Genomic DNA, 18,450 nt, shown 5'->3' with positions numbered 1-18,450 from the left:
GACTTGCAAGTGCCAGTCAGAGAGGCCTGGAGGGACTTCTGGTGGAGCGCGATCCTGCCGCAAGCAAGGATTTTTCCGAGAGGAGAATCCTGTGCTATTTCGGGCGAAAAGGGGTGCTACAGGGCGCAGTAGCCCCCAAATTTAATCTCGGGGGGGTCACCCGGAGTGACAGGTTCCCAGCGAAGCCAGGAGCAGCCCGCCCGGCCATCAGGTAACTCCAAAAGGAGCGAAGAGAACGGCGGAGCGGGGCTGAGGGCTACGGGAAGCCATTTTCTACACCCGAATAGCGAAGCCCTGAGCTTGCAAGAGAAGCGCTCCATTCTCAAATAGAAGAAATTCGGACCTAATTGGATTATAATTTCATGGTAACAAATCAAGTAAAGATTCGAAATAGAAAGAGAAAAAATTGGAGTTCAGCTGTCATCTGGAATCAGGATAGACGTAACGCGGCGCACAGAGCTGGAAAGGGAAAGTGAGTTGCCACTGGCGGTTACTGTTTTCTTTCTCTCCTAGAACTTTATTTAAAAGTAACTCTTTAAGAAGCTACAAAGTTTTAAGACTGCTAAAGTTAGAAAGGGAGAGCAGAAAGTTAAGATTGAAGAAGTTTGTGGTCTTTGATGCAACGGAGGGAAACAGAAGGCTGAAGTGCTTTGTTACTTTCACTTTTAAAAGAACAAAGAACACTGAAACGGAAAAGGAGCTTCCGACTCCATTATTAAAACTCTATTGGAACGACGGTTAGGTGGAAACAGCGGATAAAGGTCTTTTTAGACTTTATTATGGGAATCCTTAATGCTAAATAGGATTATAGCTGCCTCTGTCACTTAAGCATATTAATTACAATTGGGAAACCCCTTTTTTTTCTTTCCTTTTTTATGAATTGGGAACTTTTAAGTCTAAAACTGTATATATTAAAGGAACTGTCTGTTACCCTAGTGGAAGGAACGAGCTACTACAATTTGTTTTTCTCTGATTTTTTTTCCTGGCGAAGGAATATAATACTGAGGGATATAATACTGAGAAGTGACTTGTGCCTTTTTAGTCGAGTGAAGGGTTCTGCGTTTGTTTTTATTGTTTTTTTCTTCATCTTTTTGGGAATTTTGCCTCTGAGATTTTGTCACTTGGATATAATTTTGGACCTTTGTCATTTGGATATAATTTTTTTGGAACGTGATTAATTGGATATAATCTTGGAAAGGGTTTTTTATGGGAAGATTTCTGGGAAGCCTTGTGGGAAGATTTTTGGAAATTTTTGGAAATTCCTTTTCCTTTGGGCGAGGTATTGGATTTATCTGGGAAGCAATTTTTTTCTGAGGAATAGCCTAATTGGTGGCAAGAAGATTTAGTTTGTTTTGTTCCGGTTTCTACTCTGATCTTATACTCTTCATCATCCTCATCACCCCCAAACTACAGTTGAACTATATGATATAATTAGAAATTGGAAAATTGACAAAGTGTAAAAGTGTAAAAATTGGTTCAATCAATATTTGAAGATTGTTTGAATAATAAGGAATAATTAATAAAGATGTCACACCAGCAAAAGAAAGGGGCAGATGGGGGGACACCAGTAGAGAGGAAGGGGTCCAAACAAGAAACAGAGTTTAAAGCAGAAATTTTGAGAATGTTTGCCGAAATAAAACAAAGTGAAAAGAATTTAGAATCAAAACTAGAATCAGTAGATAATAAGATTGGGAAAATGGATAAAAAAAATTGATGAGACAGTTAATGAACTTAAAGGACAATTAAAAGAGGTATCTAAGAGAACTCAATCGCTGGAGGAAGGATTTAAGAGGACGAAACAAGAAATGAAGGAAGTGAAGCGAGAGGAAGAGAGGATTAGAGTGGAGATGTTGGAATTAAATAAATCACAAGAAGAAATTAAAGATTTGATTGCTATGAATGAATTGCAACAGAGGGAAGTTAATCTGAGGTTGAGAGCTATTCCGGAAATACAGAATGAAAATATTAAAGACAGACTGATATCGGAATTAGCCCAATGGATGGAATTACCAATAGAAGAGAAGAAGAAGAAGAGTTTGGATTTGATATCCCGCCTTTCACTCCCTTTAAGGAGTCTCAAAGCGGCTAACATTCTCCTTTCCCTTCCTCCCCCACAACAAACACTCTGTGAGGTGAGTGGGGCTGAGAGACTTCAAAGAAGTGTGACTAGCCCAAGGTCACCCAGCAGCTGCATGTGAAGGAGCGGAGACGCGAACCCGGTTCCCCAGATTACGAGACTACCGCTCTTAACCACTACACCACACTGGCAAGAGGTAGCTAAAGCAGTACAAAATGCATTTAGAATGAGAGTAAGAACATCAAAAACAAGAAAATTCCCAGGAGACTGTCTAATCACCTTGAAGGACAGGGAAATGAGAAATTTGATATTACAGAAGAACAGAGAGAAAATATTGTATATAGATGGAAGTTATATAATCATCTTTAAAGATATACCAATAAGATTATTGAAACGAAGAGACCCATATAAACCACTGGTGCAGGTCCTTAAGAAAAACAACATTGAATTCAGGTGGGAATTTCTGGAGGGAATTTCATTTTTCTACAAAACCAAAAAGCGCAGATTGACGAGTCCAGAAGAAACAGGGAAGTTTCTGAGAAGGTATAAGGAACTAAAAGTAGAAGATGGAGAAATTGGAGAAGTCAAAGGAGCAGAAAAAGGAGCAGGTGCCCAGGATGAATTAGAATCGGGGGAAGAAGAAGAAGAAGAGAATGGGGAAAATTTAGGAGAAGAAAAAGAAGAGGAAGAAGGAGAGTCAGATAAATTATAAAAGCGTAAAAAGCAAACTAAATTTATTTAATTGGAAATCACCATGGCACTAAAATTATGGAATTGGAATATTAATGGAATGAATGAGGGGGGGGGAACGGAATAAAATTGAACAATTTTTTAAAAAGAACAATCGGGACATTATATGTTTACAAGAGACACACGTCGCAAGGAAACATAGGAAAATTTTGATTAACAAAAGATTAGGAAACAAATTTGTATCTTCAGATAAAGAGAAAAAAGAGGGGTAGTTCTATATATCAAAAGTAAAACTGAATCACAACAAATCTTCAAAGATAAAGAAGGAAGGATGATTGCAGTACGGATCAAATGGCAGGGCGAAAATTTGATAATTGTCGGGATCTATGCACCTAATGGAAACAAGACAGATTTTTATAAATCTTTAGAAGAAAAACTATTTGAATATATGGACCAGAAAATCATAGTAATGGGAGACATGAATGGAGTGGTCTCATTGGAAATGGACAGACTAAGAGATGGATCAAACAAAGAAGGAAAATTACCTAAGACTTTTTTCGCAATGGTAAAGAATTATAATTTGATCGATATTTGGAGACTCAGATATCCATTGGAAAAACAATTCAGTTCTTTCTGAACCGAATCAGTCAATGTCAAGAATAGATCAAATATGGGTGTCGAACGATTTGACTCCAAGAATTCTTCAAATTGAGATCCAACCAAGAATAATTTCAGACCATAATCCAATAAAAATGGAATTGAAAGGATTCGAGGAAAGAACCTTTAGATGGAGAATCAATGATTACCTCTTCGACGATCAAAAAATCATTGAAAAAGCACAAAAGAAACTAACTGAGTATTTTGTGGACAACAGCAATAAAGGAACGAAGATGAGTGTAGTATGGGATGCAAGCAAGGCAGTGATGAGAGGTTTCTTTATCCAACAGAATTCTTTGAAGAACAAGAATAGAGAAAAAGGGGGGAAAAGAAATCCTAAAGCAGATTATGGACAATGAACAAAAATTAATTAAAAATAACCAAATTAAAAAACCAAATAATTTAAAAATAAAACAAGAGATTAAGACTTTACAAACACAATTTGCAATGATCATAAATAAAGAAATAGAACTGAATATTAAAAGGTTAAGACAAAAAAAACTTTGAATTTGCGAACAAATCTGGTAAATGGCTTGCGTGGCAAACCAAAAAGAGAAAAGAGCAAAATACAATTAATAAAATTATTGTAAACGGAGAAGAGGTTGACAATCCGAAAGGAATTAGAAAAGGATTTTTGGACTTTTATAGAAAACTATATAAAAACAGAGAAAGAAATAATAATAATTCAAAAAGGGGAAAAGAGAGGACCCAAATAATTACCGCCCAGTCAGTCTGACATCAATACCAGGGAAGATTCTGGAGCAGATCATTAAGCAAACAGTCTGTGAGCACCTAGAAAGGAATGCTGTGATCACCAATAGTCAGCATGGATTTCTGAAAAATAAGTCATGTCAGACTAACCTGATCTCGTTTTTTGACAGAATTACAAGCCTGGTAGATGAAGGGAACGCAGTGGATATAGCCTACCTTGATTTCAGCAAGGCATTTGACAAGGTGCCCCATGATATTCTTGTAAAGAAGCTGGTAAAATGCGGTCTTGACTCTGCTACCACTCAGTGGATTTGTAACTGGCTGACTGACCGAACCCAAAGGGTGCTCATCAATGGTTCCTCTTCATCCTGGAGAAGAGTGACTAGTGGGGTGCCACAGGGTTCTGTCTTGGGCCCGGTCTTATTCAACATTTTTATCAACGACTTGGATGATGGACTCAAGGGCATCCTGATCAAATTTGCAGATGACACCAAACTGGGAGGGGTGGCTAACACCCCAGAGGACAGGATCACACTTCAAAACGACCTTGACAGATTAGAGAACTGGGCCAAAACAAACCAGATGAATTTTAACAGGGAGAAATGTAAAGTATTGCACTTGGGCAAAAAAAATGAGAGGCACAAATACAAGATGTGTGACACCTGGCTTGAGAGCAGTACATGTGAAAAGGATCTAGGAGTCTTGGTTGACCACAAACTTGACATGAGCCAACAGTGTGACGCGGCAGCTAAAAAAGCCAATGCAATTCTGGGCTGCATCAATAGGAGTATAACATCTAGATCAAGGGAAGTAATAGTGCCACTGTATTCTGCTCTGGTCAGACCTCACCTGGAGTACTGTGTCCAGTTCTGGGCACCACAGTTCAAGAAGGACACTGACAAACTGGAACGTGTCCAGAGGAGGGCAGCCAAAATGGTCAAAGGCCTGGAAACGATGCCTTATGAGGAACGGCTAAGGGAGCTGGGCATGTTTAGCCTGGAGAAGAGGAGGTTAAGGGGTGATATGATAGCCATGTTCAAATATATAAAAGGATGTCACATAGAGGAGGGAGAAAGGTTGTTTTCTGCTGCTCCAGAGAAGCGGACACGGAGCAATGGATCCAAACTACAAGAAAGAAGATTCCACCTAAACATTAGGAAGAACTTCCTGACAGTAAGAGCTGTTCGACAGTGGAATTTGCTGCCAAGGAGTGTGGTGGAGTCTCCTACTTTGGAGGTCTTTAAGCAGAGGCTTGACAACCATATGTCAGGAGTGTTCTGATGGTGTTTCCTGCTTGGCAGGGGGTTGGACTCGATGGCTCTTGTGGTCTCTTCCAACTCTATGATTCTATGATTCTATGAGGAAAATAGAACGATTTTTGAAAGAAAAAAGGTGCAGAAGATCCTGGCAGAAAAGAAAGACCAACTGAATGCCCCAATAGGAAACGAGGAGATAAAAGAGGCCATAAAGGAACTGGAAAGGGGGAAAGCCCCTGGACCAGATGGATTTACATCAGGCTACTATAAAGAACTGAGAGATGCTTTAATGACACCATTGAAAGAAGCCATGAACAATATTTTAAAAGAAAGAGACATCCCTGAAACGTGGAAAGAAGCATTTATTACACTTATCCCTAAACAGGACTCAGATTTAACACAAGTTAAAAATTACAGGCCTATTTCACTGCTTAATACAGACTATAAGATATTTGCATGGATTTTAGCGAACAGATTGAAAAAGATATTGCAAGAAATAATTCACAAAGATCAAGCGGGTTTCCTTCCAGGCAGGCAGATGGAATATAATATAAGAAATGTAATTAATATTTTGGAGTATCTGACTGCCAGGAATGAGAAACAAGCTATATTAATGTTTGTAGATGCAGAAAAGGCCTTTGACAATATTGCTTGGGATTTTATGTTGAAGAACTTGGAATATATGGATGTGGGGGTAGAGTTTTTTAATGGGATAAAGGCAATTTATACAGAGCAGAAAGCAAAATTAATTGTTAATAATGTGAATACAGAAGATATCAAAATAACAAAAGGAACTAGACAGGGATGTCCACTCTCACCACTGCTATTTATAAAGGTCCTAGAGGTTTTTTTGAGGTCGATGAGACAAAATGAATTAATAAAAGGGGTAACAAGTTGGTCAGAATGAATACAAATACAAAGATCTAGTAATTACGATTGAAGAACCATTGTTGTTGTTTAGTCGTTTAGTCGTGTCCGACTCTTCGTGACCCCATGGACCAGAGCACGCCAGGCACTTCTGTCCTCCACTGCCTCCCGCAGTTTGATCAAACTCATGCTGGTAGCTTCAAGAACACCATCCAACCATCTCATTCTCTGTCGTCCCCTTCTCCTTGTGCCCTCCATCTTTCCCAACATCAGGGTCTTTTCCAGGGAGTCTTCTCTTCTCATGAGGTGGCCAAAGTATTGGAGCCTCAGCTTCACGATCTGTCCTTCCAGTGAGCGCTCAGGGCTGATTTCCTTCAGAATGGAGAGGTTTGATCTTCTTGCAGTCCATGGGACTCTCAAGAGTCTCCTCCAGCACCATAATTCAAAAGCATCAATTCTTCGGCGATCAGCCTTCTTTATGGTCCAGCTCTCACTTCCATAGATCACTACTGGGAAAACCATGGCTTTTACTATACGGACCTTTGTTGGCAAGGTGATGTCTCTGCTTTTTAAGATGTTGTCTAGGTTTGCCATCGCCTTTCTCCCAAGGATCAGGCGTCTTTTAATTTCGTGACTGCTGTCACCATCTGCACTGATCATGGAGCCCAAGAAGGTAAAATCTCTCACTGCCTCCATTTCTTCCCCTTCTATTTGCCAGGAGGTGATGGGCCCAGTGGCCATGATCTTCGTTTTTTGATGTTGAGCTTCAGACCATATTTTGCGCTCTCCTCTTTCACCCTCATTAAAAGGTTCTTTAATTCCTCTTCACTTTCTGCCATCAAGGTTGTGTCATCTGCATATCTGAGGTTGTTGATATTTCTTCCGGCAATCCTAATTCCGGTTTGGGATTCATCCAGCCCAGCCTTTCGCATGATGAATTCTGCATATAAGTTAAATAAGCAGGGAGACAATATACAGCCTTGCCGTACTCCTTTCCCAATTTGGAACCAATCAGTTGTTCCATATCCAGTTCTAACTGTAGCTTCTTGTCCCACATAGAGATTTCTCAGGAGACAGATGAGGTGATCAGGCACTCCCATTTCTTTAAGAACTTGCCATAGTTTGCTGTGGTCAACACAGTCAAAGGCTTTTGCATAGTCAATGAAGCAGAAGTAGATGTCTTTCTGGAACTCTCTAGCTTTCTCCATGATCCAGCGCATGTTTGCAATTTGGTCTCTGGTTCCTCTGCCTCTTCTAAATCCAGCTTGCACTTCTGGGAGTTCTCGGTCAACATACTGCTTGAGCCTTCCTTGTAGAATTTTAAGCATAACCTTGCTAGCGTGTGAAATGAGTGCAATTGTGCGGTAGTTGGAGCATTCTTTGGCACTGCCTTTCTTTGGGATTGGGATGTAGACTGATCTTCTCCAATCCTCTGGCCACTGCTGAGTTTTCCAAACTTGCTGGCATATTGAGTGTAGCACCTTAACAGCATCATCTTTTAAAATTTTAAACAGTTCAGCTGGAATACCATCACTTCCACTGGCCTTGTTATTTGCAGTGCTTTCTAAGGCCCATTTGACTTCACTCTCCAGGATGTCTGGCTCAAGGTCAGCAACCACACTACCTGCGGTGTACGAGACATCCATATCTTTCTGGTATAATTCCTCTGTGTATTCTTGCCACCTCTTCTTGATGTCTTCTGCTTCAGTTAGGTCTTTACCACTTTTGTCCTTTATTATGGTAATCTTTGTACGAAATGTTCCTTTCATATTTCCGATTTTCTTGAACAGATCTCTGGTTCTTCCCATTCTGTTGCTTTCCTCTATTTCTTTGCATTGCTCGTTTAAGAAGGCCTTCTTGTCTCTCCTTGCTATTCTTTGGAAATCTGCATTCAATTTCTTGTATCTTTCATTATCTCCCTCGCATTTTGCTTGCCTTCTCTCCCCCGCTATTTGTAAGGCCTCGTTGGACAGCCACTTTGCTTTCTTGCATTTCTTTTTCATTGGGATGGTTTTCGTTGCTGCCTCCTGTATAATGCTGCGAGCCTCCATCCATAGTTCTTCAGGCACTCTGTCCAGCAAATCTAAATCCTTAAACCTGTTCCTCACTTCCACTGTGTATTCATAAGGGATTTGGTTTAGATTGTATCTTACCTGTCCAGTGGTTTTTCCTACTTTCTTCAGTTTAAGCTTGAATTTTGCTATAAGAAGCTGATGATCTGAGCCACAGTCAGCTCCAGGTCTTGTTTTTGCTGACTGTATAGAGCTTCTCCATCTTTGGGTGCAGAGAATATAATCAATCTGATTTCGATGTTGCCCATCTGGGGATGTCCATGTGTAGAGTCGTCTCTTGTGTTGTTGGAAAAGCGTGTTTGTGATGACCAGCTTGTTCTCTTGGCAGAACTCTATTAGCCTTTGCCCTGCTTCGTTTTGATCTCCAAGGCCAAACTTGCCAGTTGTTCCTTTTATCTCTTGATTCCCTACTTTAGCATTCCAATCCCCTATAATGAGCAGAACATCCTTCTTTGGTGTCACTTCTATAAGGTGTTGTAAGTCTTCATAGAATTGCTCAATTTCAGTTTCTTCAGCACCAGTAGTTGGTGCATAAACTTGGATTACTGTGATGTTAAAAGGTCTGCCTTGGATTCGTATCGAGATCATTCTATCATTTTTGAGACTGCATCCCAGTACAGCTTTCCCCACTCTTTTGTTGACTATGAGGGCCACTCCATTTCTTTTACGGGTTTCTTGCCCACAGTAGTAGATATGATAGTCATCCGAACTGAATTCGCCCATTCCCGTCCATTTTAGCTCACTGATGCCCAGGATGTCAATATTTATTCTCGCCATCTCATTTTTGACCACATCCAACTTACCCAGGTTCATGGTTCTTACATTCCAGGTTCCTATGCAATATTTTTCTTTACAGCATTGGACTTTCCTTTCGCTTCCATGCATATCCGCAACTGAGCGTCCTTTCGGCTTTGGCCCAGCCGCTTCATCAGCTCTGGATCTACTTGTACTTGTCCTCCGCTCTTCCCCAGTAGCATGTTGGACACCTTCCGACCTGAGGGGCTCATCTTCCAGCGTCATAACTTTTATATGCCTGTTGTCTTAGCAAGTGTAAAAGAAGTATTGGAAGAGATTGAGAAATTTGGAAATGTGGCAGGGTTCAGACTACACAAGAAGAAAACTAAAATAATTGCTAAAAATATGGATCAAAGTATGATAGAAATAATGCAACAAAGAATAGAGATAGAGGTGGTGAAAAGGGTAAAATATTTAGGAATTTGGTTAACTCGTAAAAATATTGATTTGTTTCAGAATAATTATACACCGGTCTGGAATGGAATAAGGAAAGATTTGGAGATGTGGGGAAGATTGAAGTTATCTTTTTGGGGTAGAATCTCTATGGTTAAAATGAGTGTTCTTCCAAAGATGTTATTTTTGTTTCAGACTATCCCCATAATAAAGGGGGTAGTAATTTTTAAAGAGTGGCAAAGAGTGCTCTCAAGGTATATCTGGCAGGGTAAGAAGCCGAGAATTAAATTTAAGTTATTAACAGATGCAAAGGAAAGAGGAGGCTTCGCCCTGCCGGACTTGAAACTATTCTACGAAGCAGCATGTCTTTGCTGGTTGAAAGAATGGATAAAATTAGAGAATAAGGAGTTATTAGATTTAGAAGGATTTGACAACAGATTTGGATGGCACGCGTATTTATGGTGTGAAAAGAATAAAATTCATAAAGGTTTCGGGAACCACATATTTCGGAGCTCACTAATAGAATAATAATAAAATAATAATAATAATAATAATAATAATAATAATTTATTATTTATACCCCGCCCATCTGGCTGGGCCTCCCCAGCCACTCTGGGCGGCTTCCACAAAAACCAAAAATACAATAAAATATCACACGTTAAAGACTTACCTGAACAGGGCTGCCTTAAGATGTCTCCTGAATGTCAGGTAGTTGTTTATCGCCTTGACATCTGCTGGAAGGGCGTTCCACAGGGCGGGCGCCACTACCGAGAAGGCCCTCTGCCTGGTTCCCTGTAGCTTTGCTTCTCGCAGTGAGGGAACCGCCAGAAGGCCCTCGGCGCTGGACCTCAGCGTCCGGGCAGAATGATGGGGGTGGAGACGCTCCTTCAGGTATACTGGACCGAGGCCGTTTAGGGCTTTAAAGGTCAGCACCAACACTTTGAATTGTGCTCGGAAACGTACTGGGAGCCAATGCAGGTCTTTCAAGACCGGTGTTATATAGTCTCGGCGGCCGCTCCCAGTCACCAGTCTAGCTGCCGCATTCTGGATTAGTTGTAGTTTCCGAGTCACCTTCAAAGGTAGCCCCACGTAGAGTGCATTGCAGTAGTCCAAGCGGGAGATAACCAGAGCATGCACCACTCTGGCGAGACAGTCCGCAGGCAGATAGGGTCTCAGCCTACGTACCAGATGGAGCTGGTAAACAGCTGCCCTGGACACAGATTTGACCTGTGCCTCCATGGACAGCTGTGAGTCCAAAATGACTCCCAGGCTGCGCACCTGGTCCTTCAGGGGCACAGTTTCCCCATTCAGGACCAGGGAATCCTCAACACCTGCCCGCCTCCTGTCCCCCAAAAACAGTACTTCTGTCTTGTCAGGATTCAACCTCAATCTGTTAGCCGCCATCCATCCTCCAACCGCCTCCAGACACTCACACAGGACCTTCACTGCCTTCACTGGTTCTGATTTAAAAGAGAGGTAGAGCTGTGTATCATCCGCATACTGATGAACACCCAGCCCAAACCTCCTGATGATCTCTCCCAGCGGCCGCATGTAGATGTTGAAAAGCATGGGGGAGAGGACAGAACCCTGAGGAACCCCACAAGTGAGACCCCAGGGGTCTGAACACTCAACCCCCACCACCACTTTCTGAACACGGCCCAGGAGGAAGGAGCGGAACCACTGTATAACAGTGCCCCCAGCTCCCAGCCCCTCAAGACGGTCCAGAAGGATGCTATGGTTGATGGTATCGAACGCCGCTGAGAGATCCAGCAGAACTAGGAAACAGCTCTCACCTTTGTCCCTAGCCCGCCGGAGATCATCAACCAGTGCGACCAAGGCAGTTTCAGTCCCATGATGAGGCCTGAATCCCGACTGGAAGGGATCCAAATGGTCCGCTTCTTCCAGGCGTGCCTGGAGTTGTTCGGCAACCGCTCGCTCAATCACCTTACCCAGGAATGGAAGATTTGAGACTGGGCGATAGTTGGCCATCGTGGCCGCATCTAAAGATGGTTTTTTAAGAAGCGGTTTAATAACCGCCTCTTTCAGCGGGTCCGGGAAGGCTCCCTCACGGAGGGAAGCATTCACCACCCCACGAAGCCCATCGCCCAGTCCTTCCCGGCTAGCTTTTATAAGCCAGGATGGGCAAGGAGACAGGTGGTTGGTTTCACTCGTCCAAGCAGCCTGTCCACATCCTCGGAGGTAACAGATTGGAATTGATCCCACTCAACTTGACTAGACAGAACTCTTGCACTCTCCCGCCCCGGCCCTGCTCCCACGGTGGAGTCTACTTCTTCCCGAATCTGAGCGATTTTATCTGCAAAAAACTTTGCAAAATCATTGCAGGAGAACATGTGGCCCGTACTGGGCCCCGATGTTGCAGGTGGTTCCGCTAAATTGTGAACCACCTGAAAAAGTCTCCTGCTGCTGTTTTCTGCAGATGCAATAGAGGCGGTGAAGAAATTCTTCTTCGCCATCGCTATCGCCACTTGGTAGGCTCGACGTTGAGCTCTAACCTGTGTCCGGTCAGATTCGGAATGAGTTATCCGCCACCGGCGCTCTAGCCGTCTCAACGATTGTTTCATTGCCCTCAGATCCGTGGAAAACCACGGGGCTGTCCGGGCTCCATGCAATCGGAGAGGGCGCTTCGGAGCCAAACAGTCAATAGCCCTGGTTAACTCCACATTCCAGCGGGCCACCAGGGAATCAGCTGAAAGGCCATCAACATGGGATAAAGCATCCCCTACCACTCTCTGGAAACCATTTGGATCCATTAAGTGGCGGGGGCGGACCATCCGAATTGGTCCCACCTCCCTGCAGAGGGGATGGGTCGCAGAGAAGTCCAGTTGCACCAGGAAGTGATCTGACCATGGCACTTCTTTCGTTTCGCTTTTACTTAGTGTCAGATCACCAACATCCATAGAGGTAAACACCAGGTCCAAGGCATGTCCACGGCTATGGGTTGGGCCAGACTTATTCAGGGACAACCCCATGGAGGCCCGAGCGGCCCCTTGTAAGGTCGTGTCGGCATGGATGTTAAAATCCCCTAGGACGACCAAGCTAGGTGTCTCCAGGAGAACATCCGCCACGACCTGAAGCAGCTCGGGCAGGGAATCCTTGGCGCAGCGGGGAGGTCGGTACACCAAAAGGAATCCTGTACTGCCCCTATTGCCCAACTTCCAGAACATGCACTCAGAGAACTGGGTCTTCCCAATAGGACGCCTGGTGCAAACTAATGACTTCCTAAAAATCACTGCAACCCCCCCTCCCCGCCCACGTGACCTGGGTTGCTGTGCGTAAGAGAAACCTGGTGGACAAGCAGCGGCAAGGACAGGCCCATCTGCTTCATCCAACCAAGTCTCTGTTACACATGCCAGGTCAAATCCTCCATCCATGATCAAGTCATGGATGGCAGTGGTCTTCTGAATCATTGACCTGACATTGCACAGCAGCACCTTCAGGTCATGTGGGTATCCCTTGCTGATTCTAGTATCCATCCGGTCAGGACCAGACCCGGAGGCAGGGATAGTCCTCAGACAACGACTAAACCTGCCTCCTCTGTGATGACATGGTCTGGTCTGAGCATAACTCCTCCTCCTACCCGTGATCACTGAGATTGGTTGTCCCAGTGCATCCCCCCCCCCCCGTGGAACATGCCCCAGCTATTTTGTGGGCTGGGGCCCACTCCCCGGCAGCCCTGACCCCTCCCCCTAAAAACAAAATAACACCTTAAACAAACAAACAAAACAAATAAAACAATACAAACAAAAAAAGTAAAAATTACAAAAACATCAAAATAAAAAAATAATAATTCCCCAAGCCCAACCAAACATCAATGCCACCCCCACCCTCCACATACAAAAAATCCAGAGAAATTTTTTAAAAAACATTTTAAGAACACTCTGTGCCTCTCCGGCAGTAACAACTGTCCTAGTGAGGCCTGTCAGGCCCCGCCCTGGGCCAGGTGGTAAGTGGCAGGGAGGAGCAGGGCCCTCAGGCACTCACTCAGGGGAGTCTTCCTGGGCAGCAGGCAGCAAGCAGCACGCAGTCCTTATGAGGCCCCAGGCCCCGCCCCAGGCCAGATGGTAAGTGGCAAGAGCAGGGCCCTCAAGCACTCACTCAGGGGAGTCCTCCTGGGCAGCAGGCAGCAAGCAGCATGCAGTCCTTATGAGGCTTCAGGCCCCGCCCCAGGCCAGATGGTAAGTGGCAAGAGCAGGGCCCTCAAGCACTCACTCAGGGGAGGTACAAAAACCTATTAGAACCCAGAGTTCCACACTGGTTGTCTCCATTAGAGGTTATGAGTGTAAAGAAAATAAATATGAGAGGTAACTGGATTACATATGGTCAATTGATAATCAAAGAAGGAGGAAAATGGAAACTAATGCCATACGAACAAGTTAGAGAACATATTTATGACTGGTTGCATTGTTTTCAGGTTAGTGAAATGTTTAAAAAAGATATCAAAGAAAAGGGTTATGTAGAAAAAGACTCAAAGTTCCAGACAGAAGTGATAAATAATGATTCTAAAATTCTGTCAAAAATGTACAAAATATTGTTGGAATGGAATATGAAAGATATTTACACCGGTAAAATTAGCAAAAATGTATAAGACGTGTAATAAGTGTTGGAAATGTAAGGAAACAGAAGGAACGTTTTATCACATGTGGTGGGAGTGTAAGAAAGTGAAGGGATTTGGGGAGATGATATACAATGAAATGAAAAAGATGTTAAAATGTACATTTGCAAAGAAACCAGAGATATTTCTTTTAGGGATTACAGGAAAGGAAATAAGAAGAAAGGACTGTAAACTTTTCCAATATACAGTTACAGCAGCAAGAATTCTACTGGCCCAGAAATGGAAACAAGAGGAAATACCGACGGTAGAAGAATGGAGACTGAAACTGAGAGACTATGCAGAACTGGACAGACTAACTGGGAAAATCAGATATCTTCGAGACCAAAAGTTCATCGAGGACTGGGGGAAATTTGTTGAATATCTGAAAAGAACGTGTGATGTGCAAACAACGCTAGTGGGGTTCCAAGAAGCACTGTGAAAGTTGAGATATATTGTTTGAAAGAAATAGAAGTGGGAGGGAAGGTTAATGGCAATATAAACAGAAGAAATGCGTAACTGGGAGGCAAATATGGATGATTGTCAGAGAAGCTGAAGGAAGTCCAAATAGAGTTAAATTTGTGGAAATTCTGATATGATTGTTTATTTGTGTTGGAAAATTAATAAAAATTATTAAAACAAAACAAAACAGAGAGGCCTGGAGGGTGGCATTTGGTCCCTGGGACTGAGGTCCCCACCCTTGTCTCACATCTAAAAGACCATGTTCCCAAGAGATGCAGATTTGTGGCCACATGTTACGGGCAACACTTGAAAAGCGGCGGTGTGTGAACCATAATTCCGAAGGCTTCCCTGGAGATGGCAGGAGAAAGCTTCCATCTGCTGCTAATCTTAACAGCTAACTGTCTCTCCTCCTATCGCCCGCCTCCACCTCCGGAAAGTTGGCTGCTGGAGTAGAAATATTCTCTTGCCTCTCTCTGGTCTTCTCTGCCCATCTCTGAGGGAGTTTCAGCTTAACCCCTGGCTCATTGGCATACGATTTGTGTAATGGGTAGCAAAATATCTTATACCTCCCCAAGTCAGAACTGGGTTATATTGCCTTTTAAAACAAACACTTACAGAAGTCTCCAAGTCCACAGTTGAGCCTGTCAGACAGAAGTCAGAGTTTTGTGGGCTGATTATGGCTTTGGCTAGAGGGCTTCGGTTCAGAAGAAGGAGGGCCTTGAACATTTGCTCCGTTGTCACCAAAGAACTGACCACCACACACCTGACATTCTTATCAACACCGGACAAATTTCCTTGTGTCTTGACAGACAGAAGACAGGCATCCTGCTCTTTCATCTCTGAGAGAGAGAGAGAGAGAGAGAGAGACAGGGGTACAATTCAGAAACCACGGTGTATGCATTCATTATCATCTAGCATTCAAATCATGATTTGAGAGCTTTTCTAGCATACATATTAACAGACTGTACATTGTTTAGAGTTCTTTGCCTGCTTCCATTTCCCAAAACCGTGGCTTGTAACCCCACTTCAAACAATGGCTTCTGATCTCAATCCATGGCTTCTTGGCTTGCCAGTGGATGATAAACCATGGTTTGTCAACTCAAAACTTCATGCCAAACTATAGTTAAGCTTTCTTAACCACAAAGCTTGGTGCAATACCTGGACTGAGCCAGAATTTCATGCTGAAATAGCAGAAATGGGTCCCCCATCCCAAATCAAATAACTTACTGACACCAAGGGTTGGCTAACATAATTGTTTTGTACACTTACTTATTGGTTTTTTTTATAAAAAAAAACCTACCAGTATAAAACCGAGTCACATAGCCCACATGGTGTAATGGACAGCTCTCTGCCTTGCCTTCTTTGCTATAGAAGTTTTGCTTTTCAGACAATATTAAGAACACCAAGTCACATTCCTTTGGGTGCAGCTGTTTCTCTAAATTGCTTCTTGAGATGTTAACTAGAGAAGTAATTTGAACACAGAACAAAAATATGCAAGCATTTAGCCACATACAGATACAACTACGTTGTTACCAAAAGCTCTTAATAAAAGAGTAGGCATGTCGAGCACAAGTTGCTACAGCTGAACTTTGAATTCCAGATGTTTTTGGTTACCCAGTCGCACATTCTAATAAATATTCACTCAATTTAGTTGTATGAGCTTTTTCATTGCTGCTGCTGAGGTCCATTTTGGAGAGAGAAAGCATTCTGGGTATTGAGATAAAGCAGGCACACCTTGCCTCAATCCTTGTTTTTTTCTTCTTTTTTTTCTTTCTTTCTTTTTAATCAAATAAAATTGATTTTTATTCATTATTCATTATTCATTTAATCATTTGCAGCACCTGGATATCAGTTTGTTTGTCACAGATATTGGTTTATTTTATTTCATAAAATTTATACACCGCTTGTTTGGTTTTTCACAACTTCAAAGCAGTTTACCAAAAGATTAAAACAATAAAATAATTGGTAAAAAAATTATTTTAAACATTTTAAAAAAATCAAATCAACGAGAAACTGAAAACAGGCTAAAATACACATCAACATTCTGTGTTGGGCAGAAAAGCAAAAAAGATACAGGCAGAATAAAGTATAATAGCCCTTGACTGCTCACCCCAACAGTCTAGTGTTAACACAAGCACTTCTGTTATCTACTACAACCACCATTAAAAACAGGACTGCATTTCTACTTCCCATTTGTTTATATGCAGTGAAATTCTCACTCGTAAAATCTGCTTCATTTGTGTCTGCGTTGAAGTTCAGCAAATTCAACTCAAAAGGCCTTTGCTCTTTTGATTTCTGGTTCTCTAGCCACTCCTGTGCCACCTGCAGGGAAATGGAAGCATAGGCTTAAGAGACTGCTCTTCCACCACATGTGGGCTGCTAAAAGCATTGGGCAGGATTCCCTGCTCATAAATGGGGCCCAGAGAGTCTGTGGCTCACCACAGTTAACTTTATTGACTGATTTTCACAGAGAGCAAAAGGAGTTACAGTCTAAGGAAATAATAAAATCCCTGCTTGCAGCAGCCCAACAACTGGTGGCACAAAATTGAGAAATTTAGCAAACTTGCAACTTTTCTTATGAGGACAAAAGGTATGGACAGTGATATTAATGAAGAAACTTACCAAATATCTGAAAGCTCTATACTGAAGATAAGACTCCAACCATTTTATGGACATATGATGTTCTGTTATTACTTTCCTGTTTGGGAATCCATCGAACTAGCAGCCTCCATCTACTCATGGACAATTGTGATGCAATGTATTTTGTTAAATACACATGCTCTCGCTTAGTGGGATTGGGAGGGAGGACTGTATTGCTTAAAAAAATGTCTATTGTGATGTATTAGCATAATTTTGATACATACATTTGTAAAACTAAATAAAAACATTCAACACCTGCCCCATCCAAAAAAACCCCAAATGGGACACTTTTAACCCCGCTCCCCCTTGCCAAAAAAAACCTTGAGTCCACCACTACACTAGTGCAACAGTTAGGCTTACAAAAATCCCTTTTGTTTGAACGAGACACACCTTTCAAAGGCTGGTGTGGGGAATCTGTTTAGGGAAGTTTTTAATGTCTGATGTTTTATTGTATTTTTAATATTTTGTTGGAAGCCGCCCAGAGTGGTGGGGTAATAAATAAATAATAATAATAATAATAATAATAATAATAATAATAATAATAATAATAATAATAATAATAAAATTAATAATAATAATAATAAAATTAATAATAATAATAATAATAATAATAATAATAATAATAAAATATAATAATAATAAAATTAATAATAATAATAATAATAATAATAATAATAATAATAATAATAATAATAATAATAATAATAATAATAATAATAATACAACTTTTGGCCTTCCAGATATTGCTGGACTACAATGCCCATCCATCCATCCATCCCTTGTGCCACTGGCCATATGCTAGGGCTGATGGGAGTTGTAGTTGAGTAACATCTGGAGGGTCACAGATGTTCCCCCACCTCCTGTCCTAAGACAACATCCACACCCTACATAGCACTGTTATACCACTTTAAACAGCCATGGCTCCTTCCCGCATAGGCTGTAATGATCTCAGACAGGCAAGCAAGCCTTGATAAGGTTTAATGACTCCCTGTCAGTTTTATGGTACATTTATAATAAATTACATCCAGAGTGCAGCTCCCAGCCTGACACTCTTGAAACAAGTTAGTCACTCTAAGTCTTCGCCCTTGTCACAGCAAGAAGGATGCCAAAGTCCAGCCTTTCCCCTTTTGCACTTCCGTTGCATTCTAACCTTTTCAGCTCTCAAAAGAAGAACTCCCTGTCCGCTGCCTTTCTGCTGGTTGCTTAGCAACCCTCCCACGG

At 42.1% G+C, this 18,450-nt stretch overlaps 1 protein-coding gene across 1 annotated transcript in view; it reads right to left on the bottom strand.

Moving 5' to 3' along the window:
- LOC308578078 (putative helicase senataxin) overlaps window positions 1-18,450 on the bottom strand; it is a 287,528-nt gene that overhangs the window by 114,089 nt on the left and 154,989 nt on the right. Inside the window, exons 10-12 of the mRNA XM_081178360.1 lie at window positions 16,809-16,911; window positions 15,890-16,048; window positions 15,205-15,428 (exon numbers count right to left, since the gene is read on the bottom strand). Of these exons, the coding sequence (XP_081034486.1) occupies window positions 15,205-15,428; window positions 15,890-16,048; window positions 16,809-16,911 (486 nt within the window). The remainder of the gene's footprint in view (window positions 1-15,204; window positions 15,429-15,889; window positions 16,049-16,808; window positions 16,912-18,450) is intronic.

Source organism: Podarcis bocagei (genome assembly GCF_964188305.1).
Source record: "Podarcis bocagei genome assembly, chromosome: W".
Taxonomy (NCBI): Eukaryota; Metazoa; Chordata; class Lepidosauria; order Squamata; family Lacertidae; genus Podarcis; species Podarcis bocagei.
The sequence above is the reverse complement of the archived record's forward strand: the minus strand, read 5'-3'. Positions and strand labels throughout refer to the sequence as shown.